The 25,904-nt window shown below is 51.9% G+C and overlaps 2 protein-coding genes across 2 annotated transcripts in view; both read right to left on the bottom strand.

The window, feature by feature from the left end:
• EPB41 (erythrocyte membrane protein band 4.1) overlaps positions 1 to 7,930 on the bottom strand; it is a 95,550-nt gene extending 87,620 nt beyond the window's left edge. Inside the window, exon 1 of the mRNA XM_068172410.1 lies at positions 7,803 to 7,930. Within this exon, the coding sequence (XP_068028511.1) occupies positions 7,803 to 7,887 (85 nt within the window). The 5' untranslated portion in view covers positions 7,888 to 7,930. The remainder of the gene's footprint in view (positions 1 to 7,802) is intronic.
• Positions 7,931 to 9,264: 1,334 nt separating this feature from the next.
• Positions 9,265 to 22,080, bottom strand: LOC137462272 (CCN family member 2-like). The gene is made up of 5 exons (XM_068172473.1): positions 21,956 to 22,080; positions 16,651 to 16,864; positions 12,550 to 12,801; positions 11,377 to 11,585; positions 9,265 to 11,168 (listed from the first exon to the last, which is right to left on the bottom strand). Exons 1-5 carry the CDS (start codon positions 22,067 to 22,069, stop codon positions 10,857 to 10,859), a joined length of 1,101 nt encoding a protein of 366 aa, XP_068028574.1. The 5' UTR covers positions 22,070 to 22,080; the 3' UTR covers positions 9,265 to 10,856.
• Positions 22,081 to 25,904: the final 3,824 nt, after the last annotated feature.

Raw genomic sequence — 25,904 nt, 5'->3', positions numbered from 1 at the left:
CCTCTCAAGAGGCAGACTCAGACCCTCATCTGAAGGCTGGGATAACACCTCTATCTTGTCCAGCCTTGCAAGCATGAACAGCAGGAAGGGCTCTCCTCACCAAGAAGCTAGCGTGTACCTTGGCAGAAGAATTCACAGCACACAGGGTGTAGTCAGGGAAAAGCCTTCACAGTTCCAAGATTCCCACATACCTCACCCCAGTGTGGCAGGAATGGAGATCTTGCCCTTTGCAGGTGGCTTTCTTGGAAAGTCACCTCCAGCTTTAGAGCCACACAGAGGATCCAGAGCAGCTGTGAGGAGCACATCCATAAGACAGCTCATTAGTGTTGTGAACAGGAGCAGGAGAGCTTAATTACAGGGCAGGAATTGTTCCCTCTGCATTTGGATGCCAGCAGCAGCCTCAGCAGGGCCATGCTGCCCCACAGGACAGGAATTCCTCAAAAGCACCCGCAGCCAATGTCACCTCTGCCCATGGTGAGCAGGATCCCAGCTGAGGCTGCAAATGTTCTGCAGGAGCAGGCTCCAAATGTGAGAAAACAAAATGAGGAAGAACTCAGGTGTTGCTTGCAGAAAAAACTTCTCTGCCAGCAGCAGCCTGCACAGGTCTGGAGATGCTAGTGCAGCTCCATATAGGCACTGATCCCCTTATTTTGGTGCTGTGTGTGCCCCAGTCTTCAAAGCAGCTTTTGAGGCTCAAATCAAGCAGTTCACCAGGACAGACACAGCAGTAGCTGCTGGTGGGATACACCCCAGAGGCTGCCAAAACCTGGCAGGGTTTTTTGGATGACCAGGAGATGCTCCAGAGTACTATCTCTCCTCAGACAAAAACAGCCTTCCCTGGAACCTCAGCCCTCTAGGGTGCCAGCCAAACTGGTCACAGACCCTCCATGTTTGGGACTGAATGCTGGGCAGCATTCACAGAGTCACATTTTTAGCCTTTACCCCTGTCTCCTCCCTGCATCTCCTCGGGATATGCCTTCAGGATAGAGATGACACATCCGTGCCTCCTTGCCCAAAGATGCAGAACAACTGCTCCCAGAGCTAATGAGGATGTCCTGCTCTGACCCTGGGCAGTTCTCAGCATACACAGAATAAGCAGTCCTCTCTGTGTTCACCTCCTGGGAAAATCCGAAGGGCTCCCATCTCCCTAGCCTGGGAAAGAACACAGATGGTCACGGAGATTAAAGCATACAGAGAATTAACCACACTATGCAAATGAGCTTCTTCATCCAGGCCAGCACTGCCAGGTGGTTCGAGGTCCAGCACTTGGATGTGATCATCATGGCTTGCCGAGCTCCAGTAACAGCCTTGTATTGACTAGGACAGGGGTCAGGAAGCTGAGCAGGATAAAGACAGTTTTTAGGGAAGGCAGGATGCAAGCTGCCAAAGCCAGGCAGCTGCCGAAGTCACATTCACCTCATGCTACAGCAGAAGAAAAAGCAGCAGCGCCAGAAACAACCCTGGTCAGCAGCACAGATCAATTCTGCACTTGCATATCTTTTATGTTCCCACTCAAAGGCAGCTCGGATGGAGCAAGCAGCGCTGCAGCCACAACGTGAGCCATCTGCAACTCTGGACACTGCTCGCACAGCACCAGGCGCCCACCGGATGGCAGAAGAAAACCCATACTGGCTCCTCCTGCCTTTCCTAGAAGGCTGAAGTCTTGGCACCCAGCTGAGGCATGGGATCTGCCAGCACAGCACACTGGGATGGGGCCACGTAAACTTCCCAAGAAAGGCAGGGTTTCTCCAGGCTACCTTGCAAGAAGGAGCTGCACCTCAAACCCACCAGCAACAGGTTTAAGTCTTATTTAATTTTTACTCAAAACCATTTTACTTTACTTTAACACTTAAAAAAGAATCCAACCAGCAGGGACATGTTGCTCAGCCAGTGCCCAGTTGCCAGTGGATCCTTAGGGCCAAGTTTCAGGCCATGTCATGATGCAGATGACTGCATTTGCTATTAAAAGCCTCCAACTCTGCACCCAAGGAAATTCTCAAGCAGTGCTGACCCTGTCTGCCAGCCTGTGAGTCTCTGAGCAGCCACGGATTGGCTGAGGCCAATCCTGGCCATATGGGAGGGCTTCACCTCCACATCAGACACGGCACCTCCAGCACAACATCAACACAGATGCACAAAGTCACGTTATAGCTCAACGTGGCTCTGTGCTGGGCTAACATCTGCCCTCCCTCGTTCCCACACTCAACGTTTGCGTTCACCTGGGGGCAGGGAGGCAACTCATGCTGGCCTGTCCAGTACATACCCTCAGCACAGACAAAGAGCTCCCCTCAAGTTCTAAGTGCCTACAAGCAGCGTATCCATCTCCAAGGGGCTTTGGAGAGTGGATATAGAAATACAAGCCCTTGGATGGCTGGTACTATCCAGTGAGCACCTAAACCACCACAGCAATCAGAGGGATCAGGTCACAGAGGCCACATACAGCATGATACACAGCTGCCTTAACACCCTGGTGATGCTTTGAGGCATCAGTCCAACCCACTCCCGCTCCACAAAGCTGAGGTCAGTGCCAACAGCAAGTTTTCCAGGCCCTAAGGCTCAGAGCTTCCCCATAGCTGCCCTGCACTGCCTTGTTAGCAACACCTACCAGATTGCTGTAATGCCACTGCAGTCAGCTCCGAAGGCTCCCGGCATGTGCCAAGCCTTATGTTCCCCTCCTTAAATGCAGCTCTGGTCAACTGTGGCCAGATGTAATTAGCTATATAAAAGGCACTCAAAGCCACCTCTAATAAGAGGATATATTCATGCCGTTAGGCTGGGGTTCCTCCTCATCTGCTGCTTTCCAGGGCTCAAAAATTTGCCTCACAGTAAGTGGACCAGCAAGAACTTCACCTCGTTACAAAACCTGCCTTTCCCAGGAATGGAAGGAAAAGTCGGGTTTCCCAGTCATTTATCCACAAACATTTTAACAGGATTTCTTCATTTAACTGAATAGCACATGGAGGCTTTATTTGTGTTGGCAAAGGGCTTTGGGGTAATCAAATGGAGGAGCAAGGGCAGGCCCCATGCCCCAAAACACTTTTCAGGGGCCAGGAAACACATCCAGGTCGAGCCCGCAGTTTTACAAGGGCCAGGATGGGCCTGGGGTGGCTCCCACAGCCTCAGCATCCTCCCAGAGGGGTTCCTAGCTGCTCCAAATCACCAGGAAGTCACCACCAGGGTTGACACAGCACAACAAGACATCTCAAGTTCCCATCAAGCCTCTTCTCCTAAAATCTGCCAACGAGCAGCAGTTTTGGAGCCTTCCCGGAGCCTCGGGGTCTGACTTAAGGGGGTTGAGACAGTACAAAGCTGTTCCAGCATGGCATTTGTGTCCCGACACAGGCTCTGAGCCGGGAGCCCAGATGGTGGTTGTGTGAGCCCTGCCCACGGCACCCCATCCTCATCTGGTGCTTCAGGCTTTTCTCGAGGGGGCATCAGGAAGGGACTAGACACAAACCATACTAATTGGATAGACAGAGAGACCTGCAGCCCTACAAAGCTGTGAGCAGCTGCTCAGAACCTCTTGTGAACCACAAAAATAGTTTCATCTACAGAGAATGGATTAAACACCACAAATACCCTTTTCTTCCATCTGTGCAAATAGCATTTTCCCCCACTGTGGTCCCAAAATAAAATCCTGCCCTGCAGATCAAACCAGGAAATTTAGCAAACTTTGAGCATGAACAATAGCAGGAGGATTTTCCAGACCTTCGAGCTTGTTTGGCAAGTTGCAGATTATGTAAAGCACTGCTCTGCCATTGTTGGGGAAGCCGTGCCCTGTGCCAGAGCCAGCTGGCACCACACTGCCCACCCAGCACTGCCTGCACCAACAAGGACAGTGGGGTTTGTGCAACTCCACAGATTCCTTCCCAGGCAGTTCCACGGCAGCAGCCACTGCCTTTCCTTTTACACCTCATTGTTTTAACCATGATTAACCATCTTTCCAGGGTTTTCCAACCCATCCTGCCCAGGTGTTTGGTGGCCTGGACTAAAAGTCTCCTTTGTGTCTACAGGGTGGCTTTACCGCGGCTGTGCCCAGAGGTGAAGGATCCTCTGCATGGCTTAACTAATCCTTGGCTTTTCTGACAATTGAGCCGTGCCAGAGGGCTGAAGCTCTTATCACCGTGCGCACATCCTCTGGGAAAACAATACAAGAGCCTGAACTCATTCCACATTCAGCACCCAGCTGGAAAAACCCCTGAGGCAGGCAGGATGGTAGCCGGCATCCCGGGTACACAGCTCCAAGAGTGATCCACGTCCCTTGGCAATGGCCTCGCACATGGTGCTGGTGCATTTACCTAATTAAGACTTAATGAAGTAGGGAGATCTATTGTGAGCCTGGCAGGAGAGCAGATGTGCCCCCTGAACCCAGACACTGACAAAGAAAGCACACTGCTGTCTCCAGGGTGAATCAGCAGGAAAAGCTCAGGCCGGGATGCTCAGCCCTGCAAATTCCAGACCCCTCTGCTTTCTCAGAGCAGGGATGGAAAATGCTCTGGTCATCAGCAGCCTCTAGTGGGGAGAGATGGGCAGCCGTGGTGGCTGCTTTGGCCAGACCCCAGAGCCCCAGCCAGCCCATCCTGGCTGCTCCCACCAGCTCAGAAGGGGATGTCGTGACAATCTCCCAATATCATGGTATGAGGGACCCGAACCGTCATGGCCTCATTGCAATAACTGCTGTGTGAGACTGCTCGTCCCCCGGGTGCTGGTCCCAGGCTAAACAGAGACAACCAACTGCAGCCCCTCCTGGGGAATCCCAGCTCAGAGCTCACAAATCACTGCATGAGGCAAAACTCATAAAAAGGACAACCAAGACATCCCCCTGCTTCCTGGGCAGCTCAGTGAGAGACACGTCCAGGCTAATGATGGGCAAGTCTGCCCCCTTCCCAAATCACACCTCCAACCACAGCATCCAGCATGGCCAAGAGCCAGTTATGACCCTAAACTTCCAGCTACCACAGCCTCAAGCCTCTTCCTGCAGCTGTGAACACAAAGGTGAAACACTGCTTAGCAGAGACAGGACAATTCCTGCCCTCTGGGACAGGGACCACCTGCAACCTGCCTTCCCCTCTGGGGAATAGGTGGGGAGGGAGCTCAGAAAAACCTTGCTATATATTAAATCAGTGACATAAGTCCAAAATGCCCTCCTCGGAAAACAGCTGATGTTTTGCCTTTTCTCTGAGAAATCCTTTCCCTGCCATTGGCTCTGAAAGGACCATGCCAGCCGGTGGGGACACGCGGTGCGGAGTGATGCGGCTGCAGGCAATTCCAGCAGCTGCCAGGCTGCGCATCAGGAAGAGGGAGCCTCATCCCAGCAGCACCGCTGCAGATGAGAAGGCACTTTCTCTTCTCAGCAGATTTCAAGCCCTCTTGGAAAGGCCTGAAGTTGCTCCTATGCAGAAGGAAAAGCAAAGTGAAGGGACAGGAGTGGCCCACGTCTACAGAAGATGTTGAGCACAACCATGGGAAGCAGTTTGATGCACAGATCAACTTTTTGCTTCTGCTGATTCACCGTTACCATCACCTCAGGAAGAAGCAGCATGTGCCCCACTTCATCAGAGAAACTGAGGGGCTGCCAGCACCATGAGCTGGAGGAGACCCACGTCTTCACAGGCTCCGGAACTGGGAGAGGAACTGTACTCGTGGGGGGATGCAAATTGTTCCGCAAGTTTCAGCTGCCTCCTCTCAGAGACAGGCATGGTGCAGCTGCACCACCACAGGCACAGTGGCCATGAGCAGGGCAATGGCTCAGTGGAAGGATTAAGCCAAACATAGAGCCTGGGTGCCAACTCTGGTGCAAGTTACTCCCACGGACTAACCAGGTTACTCTGGCAGAAACAGGACTCAAAAGAGACCTGACTCTGGCTCTCTCCTACAGGTGCATCTGTAGGAGATGCTTCCACTAAGTCTCAGGAAAGGAGCACAGGGATGGGAATGTTCTGGGATGCACCTTGCAAGAACCCAACTTGCTCCCATGCTCCAGGGCAACTTCTCTCCCAGGAGGCAGCAGAGATTCCCTGCACCATCAACCTTTCCCATGCTGGCCGTTTGCTCCAGCTCAGCTGTTCCCACTGCCAGGCAGTGGCAGAGCATGTGTGACACATGACAGTGCTGAGGGCCTGTCGACAGAGCACCCCAAACCTCAGCCCTGCACACCTCACACAGCCTGACCTCACGCAGGGCATGTGTGACTGACACCAGCCCCCATACCGTCTGACCCCTGGCTCAGCCTCACAGCCCATCACAGCCCCTCCTGCTCACACAAACCGCAGAGCAAGTGTTGATTTTCCTCATGCGGGAGCCTCGGCGTAAGTCAATCCTCGGGCGAGGAGGCGGCTGCCGGCACTGCTGAGCCAAGGCACACCCCTCCATTGCAACACAGCCCTAAAGATAGTCACTGTCCCCCGCTGTCCCCTGCCATCCCACCAGCCGCTCGGACCTGCCACCGGCACAGCCAACGGCAAGGACTAACGAGCAGGTTCACCAGAGCAGCTTCACCAGCCTCTCGTCCCACCACGACTGCAGGAGGGCGAAATTCAGGAGGGGAAGAGCTTGCAGGAACCGCCGGGCACGCCGCACACGCCTGTGGTTGCGTAAAGTGTCCCCGTCGAGGAGGGGACGTGAAGACATCGACCCCCTACGGGTGTGGGAAGTCGATGGGAGGCTTCAGCGCGGCCCCGACCGGCGCCGGGACAGGGATCGACGGCAGGAGCAGCCCCCGGCGCCCCGCAGCTCGGCCCCTGCCGCTGGCTTTGGGAACCGAACCGGCGGGCACAGACGGTGTCTCGGGAAGAGATCGCCCCGAAGCCACAGGCTGAGCTGCTGCATCTCTGGCACAGCCCCAGCAACACCGAATGCTCCAAGAACCAGAGCCGGACCCAAATGCCAAAGCGGGAGCTGCCACCTCCCAGGAACGGACACTAGTGCTGCTGCCGTGACTGTGGGGTGCAGGGGGGACCCCACTCCCCGAGGCTGCACCTGCCTTTTCCTCTCCACTGCATCAGAGGAAACAACAGGATGGGGGGAAACATCCGAGTCCCAGGGCTGGCCACTCCCCGTGAGGCAGGGCCCCATCCACCTCCTGAGTATGAACCCACTGTGGGTGGCCCTCCACCCCCCATCCTCCCCTGCAGCCCGAACTCAGAGTCTCTAGGACAGCCCTAGTGCACCCCATTCCCCCCACACCCAGCCTGACACTACCAGGGATCTCCCCACTCCAGAGCACCTCACTTCCCTTCTGCCCCATAGGCATAGGCTTCCTGACAGCGCTGCAGGTGCTTCCCTAGTCTCCCCCAGCCCCTGAACACCCCCCATTTCTCCATAACCCCCTGCTTCCCACCTCAGTCACCGTGGGTCCCCCACACCTAGACTGACATCCCCACCCCCCTCCCCAAACCCTTGAGCACCCTAAACCACCTCACATGCAGCTTGACTTCTACGGGTGCCCCTGGTTCCCACAGCCCCAGATCACCCCACATCCAGCCTGACCCCACCAGAGACCCCCTGCTTCATAGCATCCCATGTCCCCTGGCAACCCCTCCACTCTATAAGCAGCCTGAGCCCCCATGTGCCCCCACAGCACCACAACTCTTCCTACAACCCTGCAGCCCGCGAGCAGACTGACCCTCTAGGGAGCCCCAAATCCTCCAGAACCTACCTGACCCCTATGCCCCCCAAAGCACCCCAGGACCCCCACAGCACCCCCGCAACCTGCTTGACCCCTACAGCCTTCACCCTCCTCTCAAAACCGCTCTCGCCCCACAACAGGCCTGACACGAGGAACTTCACCTGCCCCCGCTCACCGGGGCCGCCACTCCGCTCCGCGCTGTCTCCACCTGCACCACCGGCCCCGCCCCCGCCCCTTGACGTCACCACACGAGCCCCCATGGCCACGCCCACCGGCTGCCGCCCCCGCCCGTCACAGCGCGGGGGGGCGGGGCCGGAGCGCGCCGCTGCAGTGGGCGGGGCCCGCAGGTGCCGGGCGGGGGGTGGGGCCAGGCGATTCCATCCGGCGCCCCCGTGACGTCATAGGCCCAAATAAGGAGAAGGTGCCCCCACGGGTTCCCCCGCGCCAAGGCAGAGGCCCAAAGCCCCCCCCAAACCGGCAGAATCAGGGCTTTTGTCGACCTTTTTGCTTATTTGCACTATTTTCCGAAGTTTTCTTAAGGAAAACCCCGTCCTTGCTATGGGCTGGAGGAGCCGGGGGTGTCCCTGTCCTGGGCCCACCGCAGGAGGCTGCGGCGCGGCCGGAGCCGGTAAGGACGTCCGGGTCACTGAAGTTGCCCCCAGATCCGACCCCATCCCGGGGGCCACGCCCGGGCTATCGGTGCCGCGCAGGCGGCGGCTGCGGAGATAAGGCGGAATAGGGCCCCCGCGAGGACGGGGACGGCGGCAGGATGGACCTCGGCCCCAGCACCGAGGGCCTCGCTGCCATCTCCGCTGGCTTGGCCGTGGTGGCCCTGCGGTGGCACTGGGCTGGAGTAGCCAGCGGGCACGCCTGGCGGGTGCTACCCGGGGTCACGCTCAGCAGCCGAGTCCCCCCAGTACCGCAGGGGCTCCGCACGCCGCTGTACCGTGCCCTGGGGACGGGGTGTCCCCATGGGGAGGTTCCTGCCGGCATCTAATGGTCACCACCCTGGGGGCACTGGCGAGGACCGTCCCTGCGCGTTCCCCGCTGCCTCTCCCAGGGCCTTTGCAGCCCCAGAGGTGCGCGGGCCGGATCCTGCCCTGAGCTCAGAACCTCCACACGGCGCAGCTCAAGCGTGACAGCGTTTGTTCCCCCTCATCCGCCCCTCCCGGGGAGGATGAAGGTTTGGGGGCAGGAAGAACCTCTAGGCCCTGCGGAGTGGGAGGAGGGGGAGTCCCTGCTAATGTGATGAGAGGGGGATGAATCCATAAGCTGTTAAGCCACTGCAAAGCCCCTTGCATTCTGGCCCCGTTATCGTCGACTTCTGCTCACATCTGCTCCCGGGGTTATTTTTAATCTGGTATTAAGGACTTGTGGGTCCTTCAGCAGGCAGAGGAGGGCTCTGTTTGTCCCCCGCTCCCAGCCGTGGAGGGAGGAGCTGTGTTTTGGGGGCTGCAGAGCTGTCTGTGAAACACTTAACATCAATCCTGCTGCTATTTGGGAACAGGAAAAGAAACCCCTGTCACCCTCCCTCCCCTCCAGCACCCAGCCATCAGCTCTCCAGAGGGTCCCAGCACTGGGGAAAGGTCAGCGGGGGAACCAGGCAGGAGCCTCACACAAAGGGATGAGTTCAGAGATATAAAAAATAGAGATATTTATTAGCATTGAGTAAAGTGCAACCTCAGGATGGTTTGAGACTCGGCAACTATATGAATGGCAGGAGAGAAGCTCAGAGAGGGGTAACAGCCTGAGCAGGGCTGTGCCAACAGGATCTCGGGATTGCACAAAGGCCTTAAAAACAGAAACTACACCAGATAAATTATTTACAGTTCAAATTGATGACAGGAGGGTGGAGACTCACGAGCTGCTGCAGGCTGAGAGAAAGAACAGAAGCTGGGATGGAACATGGGCCCTGAGCTGGTGTGTCAGCAGTCTGGAAATTCAGGGCAGCAGTTGGGGACAGCTGGGAATGTCCCTTGGCATCAGGCTCTAATTTGGGGCAGGAAGATATGGTGAGGTGAAGCCTTGGGGCTGCTGCTTCTGCCTGGCTGGAACAGAAATGCCTCATGATTTCCAATGGTGATAGGCAAAGATGACTTAAAAACCAGCATCAGGTCCTGCACCTGGATGTTTCTGCTAAAACTCAGATGATTTTTCCACACCTGACAAGACCTTAGCGGTCCCACAAAGCTGCCAACGTGCTGCGGGACATTCCACTGGCACTGGCTGCTGGTGGCCTTTCCTGGCGCTATGGACTGGCAATGGGGTCCTCTCCTCACAGAGAGACTCTGCCAGGTCTGTGGCCAGGAGGAAATTCCACTGCTGGAGACACCAGTGCCAACTGCTCCCCATGGCACTGCCCCAGAAACTCCAGATGGGATCTGCTCCATATACAAATAGAATTTCTCTTGCCAGTACCTTAAACTCTCCAGGGAGACTGGAGCTGAACAGTGTTCCTCCTACTTACAAACATCCAGAGCAAAGTCTCCAGAGCTGAAACAGCTGCAGCCTCACTGTGCATGTGTGGGGTGGGAGAGGGACTGGACCCCACAAGCTCAGAGCCATTTCTGACAAGACTAGGAAGAAATTCCTCCCTGTGAGGCTGGTGAGGCCCTGGCACAGGTTGGCCAGAGAAGCTGTGGCTGCTCCATCCCCATCCCTGGAAGTGTCCAAGGCCAGGTTGGACGGGGCTTGGGGCAGCCAGGCCTAGTGGAAAGTGTCCCTGTCCATGAGAGGGGGATGAAACTAGATGAGCTTTAAAGTGCCTTTCAACCCAAACCACTCCATGGTTCTATGAAATGCTTATCAAGGCACTAAAAGCTGCCCAGAGCAGCACCTTCAGGGGACACATCTTGGTCTGACAGCCTGGTCCACCCCCAGTTCATGCTGGAAGAATTCTCAGGATCCAATTCAGGAATTGTGCTCTGGGCTGGAGACAGGCAGGCCCACATGACTTTGATCCACTCTCCCTTCTGGCCAGCGGGAATACAAATCAAGTTTGCAGCTCAAGACTGTTTCTGGTTTCTTCACTGACCTTTGCACCACTGTGGGTGGGGGTCAGAGGCTCCTCCCTTGGCTCGTTGGGAAAACCACAGGGAGCACTGGTGTGAGCGGTGCTGCTGTGGAAAGCACAGCCCCTCTCAGAAGGGGAAGAGGCTGCGTTGGCCAGGACACAGCCACGAAAGCATTGCAGAGCCCTCCTGCACGCCTCAGATCCGGCAAGACAGGGCTATTGCTGCTCAATCTTAACGTGGTCTCCAATCATCCAACGGTGATATGTGGCCAGGAAGATGTCATTGTCTCGGGGGCAGTCATAGTGGCAGGAGCACATCTTGATGAACATCATCTTCCTCTGGAAGAAATCCCCTTCAGGGCAGTGGAACTCCACATCCATGGTGCTGGTCAGGAACGGGGTGCAGCAGCGCCCGTCTGAGCAGCTGCCGCAGAACCGGGGCCGGTAGGAGCGGGTGCTGGTGCATCCTGAAAACTCAAAGTGGAGGCTGTGGCGCTGCTTTGGGGTCTGCACACACTTCTTCCCCTTCTAGGGAGAGAGCAGATGGATTACCATGGACATGACAGGAAAGATGCACTGAGGCCTGTGCTCTGACCCCATCACTGGGCTATGGGACACATTGGACGGAGGAAGTGGAAGCACAGAGCAAACCCTGTGAGCCAGGATCATTCCCAAGGCTGTCCCCAGCATTTGGGGTGCTGTGTCCCCTCTCTTCCAGCACTGTACCTCACCGTACCTTGGTTTTCTCCATGGAGAAGTCGCAGGGCCGGACCATGCAGAGCCGGGTCTCCTTCTCCAGGCGGCACTGGGGGTTGTCGTTGGTCACACGAGTGGAGATGCCCATTCCACAGCTCCGGGAGCACATGCTCCACTCTGTGGTCTGCACCAAGCAGTTCTCCTGCAGGTTGTTCAGCTCTGGCTTATGAGCTGGATCCTCCCTGAAAACTGAGCCATGAGGAAGAGACACAAGGCAAGGCTCAGGGCTTTGGACAAAGAGTGACAGCTCTATGGCTGCTCCCAACTCAGTTTAACACTTCAGGAACATTAGCAAAGGTCTGGCACATCCCATGAGATGCTTGGTCTCTCAGCAGAAAGAGTATGCAGATGAGCAGGGGCCATTTCCTACATAGCCCAGCTCCAGACAGGTCTGCTGTGACACTTCAGGACACGGGAGCTTTCCCATAGCACCACTGAGGTTTCACTTTGTATTGGGTCTGGCTGAGCTGGAGTTGAGCAGCCATTCCAGTGCTGTGCTCTGCAGTGGGAGCTGGAAAGGTGTTGGTAACACACCAGTGTTTTTGGCTACTGCTGGGCAGGGTCAGCACAGCATCACTAATGTCTCTCCAACATTCTCTCCTGATGAAGGGGCTGGGAGTGGGAAAGATCCTGGGAGTGGACACAGCCAAGACAGCTGACCCAAATTCACCACAGGGATATTCCAGACTGTATCCTGTCAGCTCAGATACAGAAGCTAAGGAAAGGAGGAGGAAGCAGGGGGAGGGGGAATTTGCTATTCACAATGTTTGCCTTCTGGTGCAACTGCTCCATGTGCTGAAGCCCTGCTTCCCAGGAAGTGGCTGGGCATCACTTGATGACGGGAACTAAAGAATAAATATTTTTTTTTTCTCTTTGCTTGTGCACATGCAAACTTTCGCTTTTGCTTTTGTAAACTGCCTTATTTCAACCTGCAAGTCACTTTGTATTTATTTTCTCCCCCTTGTCCAGCTGGGAAGAGGAGTGATAGAGCAGCTGGGTGGGCTGGTGTTTAGCTCTGTAACACAACACTTGGTACTCACCGCCATCATGATGATGCACAAAGCCACCACCAGCCCCAAACCAGTCAGTGCCCCAAATCCACCCCTCTTCCCCAGCAAACAGCTCCCAGCTCCATCCCACGTGCCCCACTGACCTGCCATGGCTGTTCCAAAGCGGTTATCCTCGCTGCCCTCCTCACACACCCACTCCTCGCAGCACTTGTTGTGGAACTTCACCCTCCGGGGGTTGGGACACTCTGGGGACGGCAGGCGCAGGTCATCGGAGCAGAGCGGGGTGCAGCCGATGGCCCCATCCATGCAGATGCACTGCAGTTTGCATGTGGGCTGGAAGCTCTCCCCGTTGAGGTAGATCTTGCCCAGCAGGTCACATGTTGCACCCTCATGAGCTGGGGGAGGAAGAGGAGGAGAAGGAGGAGTAAGCAGAAGGCTGAAGCCCTGCCCTGGGGACACAGAGCTCCTGAGGAGGGACAGAGCCCATCCTCCTCTGCTCTGCCATCCCAGTGCTGAATATATCTTATTTGCCTCCCTGGACCCAAGGCTATTTCTGACGCTGATTTTAACGAAGTGCTGGTCCTCCCAAAATTCTCAAAAAAAAAAAATTCTTTTCCACTTGGATGAGCTACTAAGTATGATTTTGTGTTTGGTGCCTGTAAAGAGCCTGTTTTTCTGTCAGAGTTCTTCCCAACCACCTCAAAGTGACTGGTCAGTAGTGCTGTGCAAGACATATTCCTGACATGGCATGTGAGCACGGCCTTGCTCCTCAGTACTCCTGGGATACCAATAGGCAACGCTCCTCTGAGAACGGCTGGTTCCCCCATGCAAATGGAACCTACAAATGAAAATGATACTTTGAGATGATGACCTTTTTGGCCCCTCTGTGATGCACAAATCTCTTCCTCCTTCCAGCCCCAATTTTTTCCAGTTCTCACCCTTCTGATCTCTGGATCTCTCATCTCCAGACCTCCTACCAGTCTCTGCCTCCTTCCCAATAAAACTTAAACGGGCAAAAAAAAAAAAGGAAACTCAACAATATCTGACACAGAGCAGCAACCTTTACTCCGCAGGCACGACAATGCTCCCAAGATCTTACGAGTGCATTAGCCAGTAATTTCCCAGTGAAGTTTTCCAGCAGAAACCTCTTACCTGATTAAGATCAAGAATGTTTTCAAGAAGAACCAACTGAATCATTTGATATGAAAGATTTCCTTTATACTCAACCAAAATACTCGTGGGATAGTATCCATAGAAGGAAGCATTTTACTCAGGTTATTATTTTGATACTATAAAGATCAAGATGAAATATTTTGATAGAATGGAAAGGGAAAGTTGTGACACAGCCAAATGAGTATTCTAAATAAGTCATGGAAAGTTTTGAGGTTTTTTTAAAAAATACTTTATATATATATATATATATCTTTAATGTATTTTTTTTCTTTCAGCTTGAAATTCAATGTTGAAATCTCAGAGTTTTCACAGGACAGAAATCTTGATTTTGGACAGTTTTCAGCAGCTTCTGTTTTCTGCAATCCTGAACCCTAAAAAAATTTTAAAATCCATGCAAACCTCTATGGGGAAGTTACCAAAAGGAAGAATTTTTGACTGCTTGGGGAGGCTTCCCAGGGAACCTGATCTGGTTTTCCCTAAGTCCTGCTCGCCCGGAGAACACTGTTTCAGACAGAAAACATTTGAATCAAACAAGCAGTAAGAATCTCTTTCCATCCCATCTCTATCCCTTGAAGGGACACAAATCCTTCTGTCTTTCTGATGCAAGACCTGCATCTCATCTTGCAACTCTTTACAATGTCATTGGCATAAAAATACTCCTGTGCTCCAACTTTGACACTTCAAAATCCTCACTTTTTCCATCAAAGTGAAAGCCATCCATCCACCCTCCCTCTATACAACAATTCATACTTATTTTTAAACACTCTCCCATCCCAGTGAGTGGATCATGCTGTTCCCTCTCCTCCCTCCTTTCCCAAGGAATAGCAGCCCGCTCCAGGGGTTGATTGTGTTTTCCAAACTCAATCACGCTGTTGTGCCCTTCATTACCGTCCATGATCTCCCTTTCCCACTGACCTGATTGCATTAAGGCTCTGAAAAGACAGCACCTGTTAAGTGATCCAGCTCTTTACTCCTTGGCTCTGCCTGGCACCAACCACGCCCAAACACCAAGTTCAGCCAAGACTTTTACCCTTTTCCTTAGGGGATATGGCACCCTGAAAGAGCTGCTCCATAAAGCTCTACCAGCCCCCTGCACCCCCCATCACCCACAGAACCCCTACTTTAGAGTTACTACAGGATCCTCTCTACCTTTCTGATACTCTGAGGTCTCTGCAGGAAGGAAAGGATTCCTCTGAAATATGTGGAATGTGACAATATTACACAAATATAAAATAACTTTCCCTCTGATGGTTCCCTTCCCATCTCTCCCAATACAGCCTACAGACTGGTCTCAACTGAGACACTTTTCCCATGATACCTGAGCATGATACTTTTCCCATGATACCTCAGCTCCTTTCTCCTTCTAGCACATCTGCTTATTTGGATAAATTTAAGTCAAAACATTGATCTTTCCTTTCCTGATTTACTCCTCCAGCTTCCTTCACTGCCTCAAAAATCCCCCATCTTCCAACAGATCCATGTGGACATCATAAAAATGTCACCCAAGGATGTTATGGCCCAAATCCTCAGCCCATTTTAGAAATAAATCCTGGCCTCTGGTCACTACAGTTTTTGCTGTGAAAAGGCTAATTTCTCATTTAAAATCAGGAAGGACAGTTGTGTCCGCAATTCTGATTTCCTCCACAGCAGAATCACTTCAAGTGTTTGGATCAAACCTGGATGTCTGCTGAATACAAAGCACCTTTGTTAGAAGGATTTCAAGGCTTCACAGAGAGATTTTGAAATGGTGACTCCCACGTTCCTGAGGAAATTGTTCCTGTGGTTTTGCTACCTTCCCTCCACAAACAGACACTGCATTCCCATTTGGAATGGGGCAGCATGCAGCTCACATCTGCTGGATGTCATCACACCTGTGTTTGTCTTATTTAAGCTTCAATCCTCAGCTCTCAGGTGTCTCAGTGTCTGCAGAAAGTACCAGGAGCTCACATGTCTTCCAAAAAATCCCCAAAATTGGGGAATGAAAATGAAGCAACTCGTAAAAACTTCTTGAAGGAGCAAACACCAACAAGTTAGACTCATTTAGACAAGGGCTAGGGATAAATGGGATATTGAGAAGAAATTCTTCCCTGTGAGGCTGTTGAGGCCCTGGCATATGGTGCCCAGAGAAGCTGTGGCTGCCTCATTCCTGGAAGTTTCTAAGGCCAGGCTGGATGAGACTGAGCAAACTGGGATAGTGGAAGGTGTCCCCACCCATGGCAGGGGGTGGCTCAAGAAGAGCTTTAAGATCCTTCCCAAGCTAATCCATTCCATGATACTATGATTCTGTCTCAGGTTGGTGCTGGATCATTTCCAGAGACATCCAGTGCTATGGCCAAACATTTCCCTAAGTACTCACAGCAAACTGCCAACTCTTAGGTCTTTCTGATTATTTTGAAATTTAAGAAAAAAAAATCTCAGCTCCTCTCAGAGATGGGGCAGAGGAGTCTTGTTTTTAAACAAAGACCAGGAGGTTGCAGAAACATTTTATTTTTCTCCAGACCAAAATAATTTCTGCTTGCTTCAGAAGGAACTACTAAAAATAAATTAAAAAACAATTTTTCTTTTCTAGCTGAAAAGAGGTGTCAGGAGATAAAGGAGTTTCTGCATTTGCATTACCTGGCTCAGGAATTATCATGTTCCACTCAGATACAATATGGTGAAGGAGATGTTCAGCTCTTCCCACCCACATGCTATGGCCAGAAATACATTTTGCCCCTTGCACAGGAGCAGCCAAGTGCAAAACACCCATGCATGGTACAAGGCAGAGGGATTTGGGGTAGGATATTCCAAGGAAAAGTACTTTCAGTAAGAGCTCAGACGGCTGATATTTGCCCAAAGGGTAGAGGATGTGCCCTGAGGATGCCACAGGACACAGGAGAGTACCACAACCCCACTCATGCCCCACTGGAGCTGTGAGCAGCCAGCTGTGTGTGTGCCAGGGGATCTGCTGTTCCCAGGACTGGCACTGATCTCTCAGCATGACACTGGATGAAGCTCCAAGGAAGTTCTCATGGGTGTTCTGGGGAGGCACCACAGAAAAACCACACAAGGACGGAACCTGCAGCTCTCACCTAAGCAGATCCCACTGCCTCTGTGGATTTTGGAGAAATCACAGTAGAGTCCCTTGTGATGGTCACAGGGCCTGTGCAAGGAGCAGAGCTCACCCAGCTGCTGGGCACACACCTTGCAGCAGCCACAGGCATCCCACACATGGCTGGTACCCGCAGGGCACTGCAGAGGCTGGGAGGGACACTGGCATGGGAACGTGCAGGCCTGTGGTTCTACCTGGAAGGCAAAAAGCCATGGAGAGAATGAGTCTATTGCAAGGCAGCTGGACAGGGAGAGGAAAAACACAGCTCTGCTGAAAGCACAGATACCACAGAAGAGAGGGGGAACAGCCCTGCTGCAGAGGGGTGTATGCAGCTCCCAGGGACTCAGGACTCATGTTTTCCTCATCCCTACTTCATCTGGAGCTCAAGGGGAAAAAAGAAAAAAGATGCCTCTTGGAAGCAGATCCAAACCAAACAGGAGAAGCAATAGCTCAGAGTCCCCTCCCTGGAAGCAATAAAGTAGTAATCACTAACAGCAAGAAATGCCACCTTTTACACAGGACAACCATCAAAGTGGACTTGCCCAAAGCCAGGCAGTGGGACTGTGGGGATACTGAAAACCAACCCAGAAGCTTGAAAGTTTCATTTTGTCCCCTGCATCTCACACTTTCTTCCTTGTTACATGTGCCATCTCCTTTCCATTTTCCAAGGAACACAGCATAACCAACCTTCCTTGTGGGACCTTGTGAGTGCCCCGATGCCCCCCTTTGGCAGCATTTCACTGGACAGCCCTTGAAACCCACCCTTGGCTTCATGACACTTCAGACACCAGAGACCAGGCTACAGCTGAAGCAGGATTACCTGCTCTGGAAAACCCAGATGGGTCCAGTGTCCCAGTCACTGAGTGTGTGCCATCCCTGTTCTGCATCAGTTCAGAGCAGGAGCACCAGCTCAGCTCTGGCTGTGCCCAGATCTGGGCAAGATGTAACACCCTGACTGTGAACAGTGCAGAACATGTGGCCTCTAGAGATCCTCTGAAACCTCCTCAGAAACATCAGTGCCAGCTCCAGCCTGGTTTACAGTTCAGATCCTGCCCATCCAAATTCCCCCTTGCCCCACTCCATGCACCACTTCACTATTCTGGATACAGCTCAGCTCACACCCAGAGCTGACACAACCCTGGCACATGGATGATGCCACCAAAACACTCCAGGATCCTGCACTGCTATGAGCAGGGTGGAGAGGGAAGCATCCAATGGGGCAGACTCCTCACACCACCCCAGGAGAGCAGCAGCTGAGCTGGTAATAGCCTTGAGGGCAGCAGAGAGGGGGACACACACCTGGAACAGGTCAAAAAATGTATCTTGTTATGGCTCTGTTTGCACTTGTCAGATCCCATCCAGCCCTCACTTGTGAAATATCTTCCTTGGATATTGTGTCTGTCACCAACCAGAGTAGGAAAACTTCAAGCTGTTTTGACTGTTGCTCTGACTTCAGTTCGTGTGGGGTCAGAATGTGCCAACTTTTTTGTACAGCTGTGTCACCAACACAGCACTTGTGGGACTGGGATTGGGCTAAATATTCCCTCAAAGTCATGGAATACCCAAGTCGGGAGGGACCCACAAGGATCATGGAGTACCACCCCTGTCCCTGCACAGACACCCCAACAATCCCACCCTGTGCCCGAGAGTGTTGTCCAAATGCTGCTGGAGCTCTGACAGCCTCGGGGACATGACCATTCCCTGGGGAGCCTGAGCAGTGCCCAGCATCCTCTGGGAGAAGAACCTTTTCCTAATATCCATCTAAACTACTCCTGAAACAGCTCCAGCCATTCCCTCAGATGGTCCCAAGTGGTGAATCCTTCCAGAGTCTCCCTCCTCAGCAGGAATCAGCATAATTCTCCGGGATAACTCCTAGCACTAAGTATTTTGGAAACAAGCCTCTCCAGCCTGCAGCCCAGCTGTTCCCAGCCCTGGAGCCACTCACCAGAACCTGGCTTGTCCCAGGAATCAATTCCCAACTGCTGAAGTGCATTAAAAGAACTAAAAATACAGAAATCTTCCCTACTTTTTTCCAGCTCCAGCTGCTGGAGCTGCCAAGGAATGTGTTATTCAGTTCCAGATGAGTTGGAGGGGGTGCACAAGATCACACAAGAAACAAAGCATTCCTAATATGGGATCTATATCAAGATGTAATCCATGCACTTAATAAAAAAATAATGATAACAAGCATTTTCCAATGCAGTGTCAACCACAGGCCATAGAAAGAAAAACTCCTAAAATAGCTCTCCTGCTGAAATGCAAACCAAACCAAGCTCTTTGGGGATAAGGGAATGCAACAGCTTTAAACCCAACTGAGTTGTCTCACCCCAGGAAATGTCCAAGACCAGGCGGGAGAGGGCTTGGAGCAACCTGGTCTAGTGGAAGGTGCCCCTGCCCATGACAGGGGGATGGAACTAGATGATCTTCAAGATCCCTTCCAACCCAAACCATTCCATGATCCTACAATTCTTTGTTTTTTTGTTTCCCACCCTCATTAATCATGGCTGGCACTAGTTATTTCTTTAATAACTCACCCACATAAACCAGCCCACCTGGTTTTACCTTCTGTTCACAGCAGCTTTACTCCCTCATTGTATCCCAGCTGCTTTTCAGCAGGAGAACATCTGGATTCAGATCTCTGTTGTATCAGAGACCAGCTGGTGACCCTGCACCCACCTATGCTGTACCTCAGCTCCCCCAGCCATCAGCTCAAAAGCCCAATTCATCATGATTTTCAGGACCCTTCTAAATACTCCCAGATGCTCCCAGTCGGCTCAGATGTGTCTCCTTACATTGCTCAGGAGGTGTTGGGGCTCCTGTTTGCTGGTTTTATTGCTGAGCAAAGTCAGCCCGAGCTATTTATATTTCCTGCTGCTCTCCTAGGCCTGGTGGAGGAGGGAATGAGCTGGAATGGGGTTTTGCTCACACACACCCAACAGCCAGAGCATTGAAAAACTGCCTGGCCAGGGAGGCTCTCAAGTGGGGAATAGCTGGGAAAAAGTCAATGTTCAACACACTTCCTCGAGTCCTCCATTACTAAATTTTCTTTCAGAGAGGCTGAATAGTGGATTATATTGGTTTTGCATGGAGCACCCTTCACCCTGCATTCTTTCCAAGGGCTGCTTCTGGTTAGTCTGCCCAAAGAACTGCCTTAAAACTGCCCCAAAGAACTCCACAAACTGTTCCCGAGAGCTGCCAGGACTGGAATACAGGGCTTTGTTGCAGACCTAAAGGTAACACAAAGCCCAACTCTTCCCAATAACCTGACACTGACCTGGGTCCAGAAGGATTCAGCTCAGAGATCAAGGCCATGGATCTAAGAAGGCTCTAAAGCCCGGAATGTTGGCTGTCCCTGCTCCTGGCTTTTCTGACAGCTCTTGCATCCATCACAAACACTGTGTGTGAAGCTGTGGGATGCCCAGGACCCCTGAGTGATGGCCAAGCCACACCAGAAGTGCCAACACTCAGACCAGAGGATTCCCCTGCTCTGTTCCACTCCATTATGTTCCCTACCGCTGGCTCCCCAGAGCTGTCTGCTCAGCTGACAAGCCAGAACGAGCTCCCTCCCAAACTGCCAGAACCAAACCCAGTTACCTGCAGGTAAGAAAAATTGAGAATGTTCTTCCTGCTTCATATTTACATAAAACCTCTTCCCCTGCACCCTTAGGAGGGTATGAGTGGTGCAACGTGAGCTCCCACCACTGCAGCAGGTCCATGGCACTGTCTGGATTTCTCATTCCTGACCAATGTCCACAGGAGCCCAGGGAACCAGCTAAGGGAGCCAAAACAAAGAGGATGTTTTAAAATGTGTTTGGGCTTATGACTGCACTCAGAGGGCAGGAAAAGGTGAATTTTGAGCTGAGTGTTTGCAAAGAGCTTTGGGAGCCAGGGGTTAATGCTGCAAGGTAAGGTGATATAATAAACACTCAGTTGATTCTTTAATGCTCCAAGACTAAGCAGTCAAAACACAGCTATTCATCCTTCAAACTCCAAATACTGTGGATAACCCCTGCTCTCTCTCCATCTCAGGCTCGAAAGATGCCTTCCTACAGCTGCTGCAGCACATTGTACAACAGCTCCTTTGGAGAGACAAGAACCAGTGACCCCCTTCACAGACAGAGCACGGGGATACAGACACCTGCCCAGGATGAGCCTAAACACAACTCACAGTAATCCTGGAGCTACTCTCACCTCTGAACAACACAGGAGAAAGATTCAGGAGTAACAGCTCTCATTTCCTGCCTTAATGCACAAAGCATCACAGAATCATTAAGGTTGGAAAAGACATCAAAGGTCACTGAATTCAACCTAATGCTCAAAGAAAGTCAAAAGTCACATTTCTGAGGCATTTGGCATTGAGGTTTAGAGGAAATCACCTGTCTCAGAGTGGTAATCAAGGGTCACAGTGGTGGGATTGCTTGTTATTGTTTATATGAGCCACAAGGTGCTGCCACAGCTGAGCTAGAGTAAGAATCAAGATGCCCACCCTAAATGTCAGCAGTTTCCCTTAGATTGCAGCCCAGTTCACATTCTTGGTAGGAAAGGGGCTGGCACACACTAAGTACTGCTAGGAACAATCCAACAGACCTCACCAGCCAGGAGCTGATTGCCTCTCTCACCACAACAAGCCCTGCAAGGGGCTCTGTGAACCCTGTTTCACTGAGCCAAAAAGCACTTACAGCAATTTAACCATGGCTGTGACGTTCCTGATACTGCTGACATGAGAACAGCACTCAAATGTCCCAAGGGGAATCAGATGCTCTCTCAAGAACTTGTATTAGCAGGAAAACAGGCGTAAATCCTGCTCTGGAGATGATGCCATCTAATTTTCCCCTCGGGATCACTGCTTTTGGGAGCACATGGATGGATTCAGTGACAGCTGGGGAAGAATGGTGATAGTAAGGAACTGGGATATGAGACTGTTTCTCTTTGTAATGACAAACTCACTGACTTCCTCTCTCTTTGCTCTCTTCTCTCCCTTTTAGACCAGGGCAAATTTCTGGCTTCCAGGAGCAGGAGGAAACAAAACCCATTCCCATGTGCCAGGAGCTCTGAGACCCGTGGATGACACACGTTACACGGGGCAGCCCCCGGGGTCGGAGGGGCTGAACAACCCATTGTCCAAGTTACCCAGGACATTTACATCACTCTGCTCCCAGCCCAGCTTCCCTCGGAAACTCGGGAACAGGTGGTAGCCGGGAAGAGTCTCTCAGCCCAAAGCCCTCGCATGCATCGAAGCAAGAGGCTGCAGTGCCCAGGCAGAGCTGCTGCAGGGCCGTACGTACCCAGCCAGGGGCGAGGAGGAGCAGGAACAGGGTCCGGGTCACTGTCCCCAAGCTGCCAGGCGTCCCGGGTACTGCGAAGGGCAGGGATCCAGGCTGCTGGCTACTCCCTCCCATCCCTTCGGAGCTTCCCGCCTCTTCGGAGCAAGATGTAAAGCAGCTTCTCCTTAAATATCCTCTGGAAGGGGCGGGCCCCGCGCTGAGTGACGGGCTGGAACCGAGCCCGAAAGGGTGCAACAAAAACCGCCCAAATTCCAGGGAACACGAGTGGATTCCTGCGGCTCCGGCAGTTACGGGGCTGCCACCGCTGCCTGCAGCTTGGTTACTTTCCAGGTGGGTAAATCAAGCCCCAGTAAGAGCAGGATAATTATTGTTTAATTTTTCGTCTTTCTACCTCCGGTTATGAAGCTTGGCACAGCTTTCCCTGACACAGACCCCCTTTCCCTACCTACAACTGTTCCATTTCGGCTGCAAGAGCTGAGGAGTGATTAAACAGAGATTTGTGGTGTTCAGAGTCTGAGCAGGAGGGAGGGATGGGTAGTTCGGTGCTGTCAGGTACCACGTCTGGCTGTGCATCACCTGTCAGCTGCGGGGAATGAAAGTTTCATAATTAGAACTCCTGCATGAGGAGCTGCGTATTTTACAAGGCAATGAAAAGCTCCTGGATGAAAGTTTTTCATAAAGGACAGCAGTTCCCCAAAGTGCTTTGGAATTGATGCAGGATCACATACATCTTTATTTCGAGTCATGATCCTTTCTGTTTGCTGCTGAAATACAGCACCAGGCTTGTGCACAGCCAGAACAGCAGAACTTTCGAACATGAAAGAGTTGGTTTTTGCGTTAAAGAGTCGTTTTGTTCATTCCCGAAGAGCAAGCAGAGCACTGCCACGGAAGGAGGAGTGCAGCAGAGGGCACTCTTAGTCCTCGCTGGCCAGGGTGGGACAGAGCATTTGGGTATCGGACAGGAGCCTCTGTACATATAGAGTGACTTGAGAAAAATGGAGCCGTTCCTTAGGGTCAGGAAGCTTTCCCGGGGAGAAGTGGTGCAAGGGATGGTACCTTCTTTGAGCCAATACAAAGCCGGGCCGGAAGCCCAGGCACTGTGCAATGCAGCCCCAGCATATCCCCGTCCCAGCTGAGTGCTGGGAAACAAGAAGATGGAAAAGAAGATGGAAAAAAACACAGGGAGTGTGTAGTGGGTTTTTTAATTTCAGCCTCCTTCCTTCCTGCCTCCAAGGTAGGGCAGTTTAGCTGGGAATCAAGCCCTGCAATTCATCACTGTCCTTTCAGGTTCCTGTGCAACACCAGATCAGCCTCCACACTCCCTGTGTGTCCACTACTGGAAACAGAAAACTCAGATCCTTAATTAATTAGCATTTGGAAATCCCCTTGGGTTTGGGGCTGGAGAGCATTAGCGCAGTGCAAACCACCCCAGATGCACCTTCTTCTCTTCCATGACATGGGGGATTTCACGATCACGTCTGTGACGGCCACCTCTGCTCGTGGCACACCAGACAATTATGTCTGCACACAAAAGATTTCAGGTTCTGGAGATGCCATAAACATCCACTGCCCTCAGGCACTTCAGAGCTCCAGGCAGTCTGGCTGGAGATACATTCTTTCTCCTTTTGGAGGGCCTGAATGATGTTGTCACCTAAAATTAGCTGTTCACATTTCCCAGGACATTCTACCTCTGCTTGTAAATAAGACAGGGATAAAGTGCTGCACACTTCTGGTCTCGTTTTCTCACACAGCAAGAATATCAACTCCTTTATATAAATATAAAGCTGAATTCTGACCCCTCCAGGGCCTCTGAAGATGGGAAGATGGCATATTTGTGGCTTTTTAAAAGGACAGTATGTAATGTGTTGCTCAATCCATTCCTCCTTCTGCTAGAATAAGACATCCCCCTTTGTGCATCTATAGGACAAGGAGGAATAGCTTTAAGCTGTAAGAGGACAGGTTTAGATTAGATATTAGGAAGAAATCCTTCCCTGTGAGGCTGGTGGGGCCCTGGCACAGGTTGCCCAGAGAAGCTATGGTTGCTCTATCCCTGGAAGTGTCCAAGACCAGGTTGGATGGGGTTTGGAGCACACTGGGATGGTGGAAGGTGTCCCTGCCCATGGCAGGAAGTGGCACTGGATGAACTCAAAGTTCCCTTGAACCCAAACAATTCCATGATTCTGTGATTCTATAAGAAGCAGCAGCTGCACCTCAAACTGTGATCTTCCAAATTCTGCTTTAACATAAACCTGCTGTGTGACCTCGGATGAGCTGTTCAGCCAAAATCCCAACATCACTCACTTGTCAGGAGTTCCGTGGGGAATATTCAGACTAAGCCAGCATTATGACGGCCGATTAAGTTTTCAGCCTACAACAAAGGTAAGGAATAATTTGATTATAAACCATCCTTTCCAAGCTTCTCATCATCGTGATCATCCACCTGAATGCTTCCACCATCCCAGGGCAGTAAAATGTAACTGCACTCTGTGGTCACAGGGAAGATGTTCTCCAGCCAGCTCACTCCCTGAGCCCGGTGTGCAGTCACCAGAGGGGCTGCCCCCAGATCTCTGCTGAGCTCCCCCGGCTGGCGGTGTGTGCAGGGGCTCGCAGCTCCCTGCCACAGATGGCTGTGGCGTGGGTGACACAGCAGCAGCACAGTACGAGAAACCGAGGCAAAGGAACAGAGAGGGGTCACTGGCTTGAGTTCCAAGGAAGTATTATTCCCCAGAGGATTCAGGGACAAATGACAATAACTGAGGGCAAAAAGCTGCTTTTAAGGAGAGGCGGGAATAAGGGGAGGACACGACCTTTTACCAATAGGAAGGCATTAGGGGAGGAGTGCAGGGTAAGGGCTATCCAATGGAAGCCAGCAAGGGCAAGGAGCAAACCCTGCGCCCCAGTCTTGCTTCAAGGAAGGACAGGGAACATTTCAGGAGGGAACAAAGGAGGCACAAGGAGACTGACAGGTGGATTCACATACACTTGGTGGGAAAATCTTGGGGTAAACAACTCAGGACTGAACCATTAGGGAAGCCAAATGGGGTACATGGAATGAACCATTACAAACTTATAACAAGGAATATGTAAAACCCTCCTACAGAAGAACAAACTGTAAAATAACAGACCACCACAGCAAAACACACCAAGTTCCATCCTATTCATCCTTCAAGCCACCTCTTGGATAATAGAAGCAGGATGTGAAGAAGTATCAGCTGGAGATCCCATGATTTTGGGAGCTCGTTCCACCCATTGTCCAAGATTTCATAGGGCACTGGGACAACCAAAACTACCCCTCATGATAGAACTGAGCTGCTAACCCTGCTGTACATGCCAAGAAGAACACGATGGTTGAGTGACTCAGAATGATCAAAGGCAGGAAACACCCAAGTTAGCACCAATTTTTATTTCTTCCTTTTGCCTGAGCTGCCTCAAGTGAAGGGATAAAGATGGCAACCCTGCTTAAAATCTTCCCCAAGCAAAGAATAGTGGGTGTTTAATACGTCTTGTTACATTCTTCTGAGTTCAGTCACCATGCCCAACCAGCAGCTTCTCTGGATTTATAGTTATTTGAAAAGCAGATATTTAAATAATTGCTAAAAATCATGTCAGGCCAAAGAATAAAATGAAGGCAAGCGCACACACAGTTTTTTGGCTCAGCGGGATCTCTCCCCATGTCCCTCTGTCTACAGAAGCCAAAATAAAAGCTGCTACAAGCAGCGTGGTACAGAGAATTGTGCTCACCCAGTCCTCTCTGACTTCAGAACTGTCTCCTGTCCCAAAGCTGCTTGGTCACCCCCAGAACACACTGGTGGCCTCTGGAGTCTTGCAGCAGGTTTGTATTCTCACAGCTGGTCAGTTCTGGCAAAAGTTACCAGTGGATGACAGGCCCTCATTCCCATTTGGGACTCCTGATGATATAAAACTCTTTTAACCTGATGACACCAAACAC

Source organism: Anomalospiza imberbis, chromosome 25 (assembly GCF_031753505.1).
Source record: "Anomalospiza imberbis isolate Cuckoo-Finch-1a 21T00152 chromosome 25, ASM3175350v1, whole genome shotgun sequence".
Lineage (NCBI taxonomy): Eukaryota > Metazoa > Chordata > Aves > Passeriformes > Viduidae > Anomalospiza > Anomalospiza imberbis.
This window is presented reverse-complemented; position numbering and strand designations above follow the sequence as displayed.

Coding starts and splice junctions, on each gene's coding strand:
- LOC137462272 (XM_068172473.1), bottom strand. CDS start 22,069: ATGGGAGGGAGTAGCCAGCAGCCTGGATCCCTGCCCTTCGCAGTACCC. Junction 11,586..12,549: donor CTTTGGAACAGCCATGGCAG/GTCAGTGGGGCA, acceptor CTCATGGCTCAG/TTTTCAGGGAGGATCCAGCT. Junction 11,169..11,376: donor TCTCCATGGAGAAAACCAAG/GTACGGTGAGGT, acceptor CTCTCTCCCTAG/AAGGGGAAGAAGTGTGTGCA.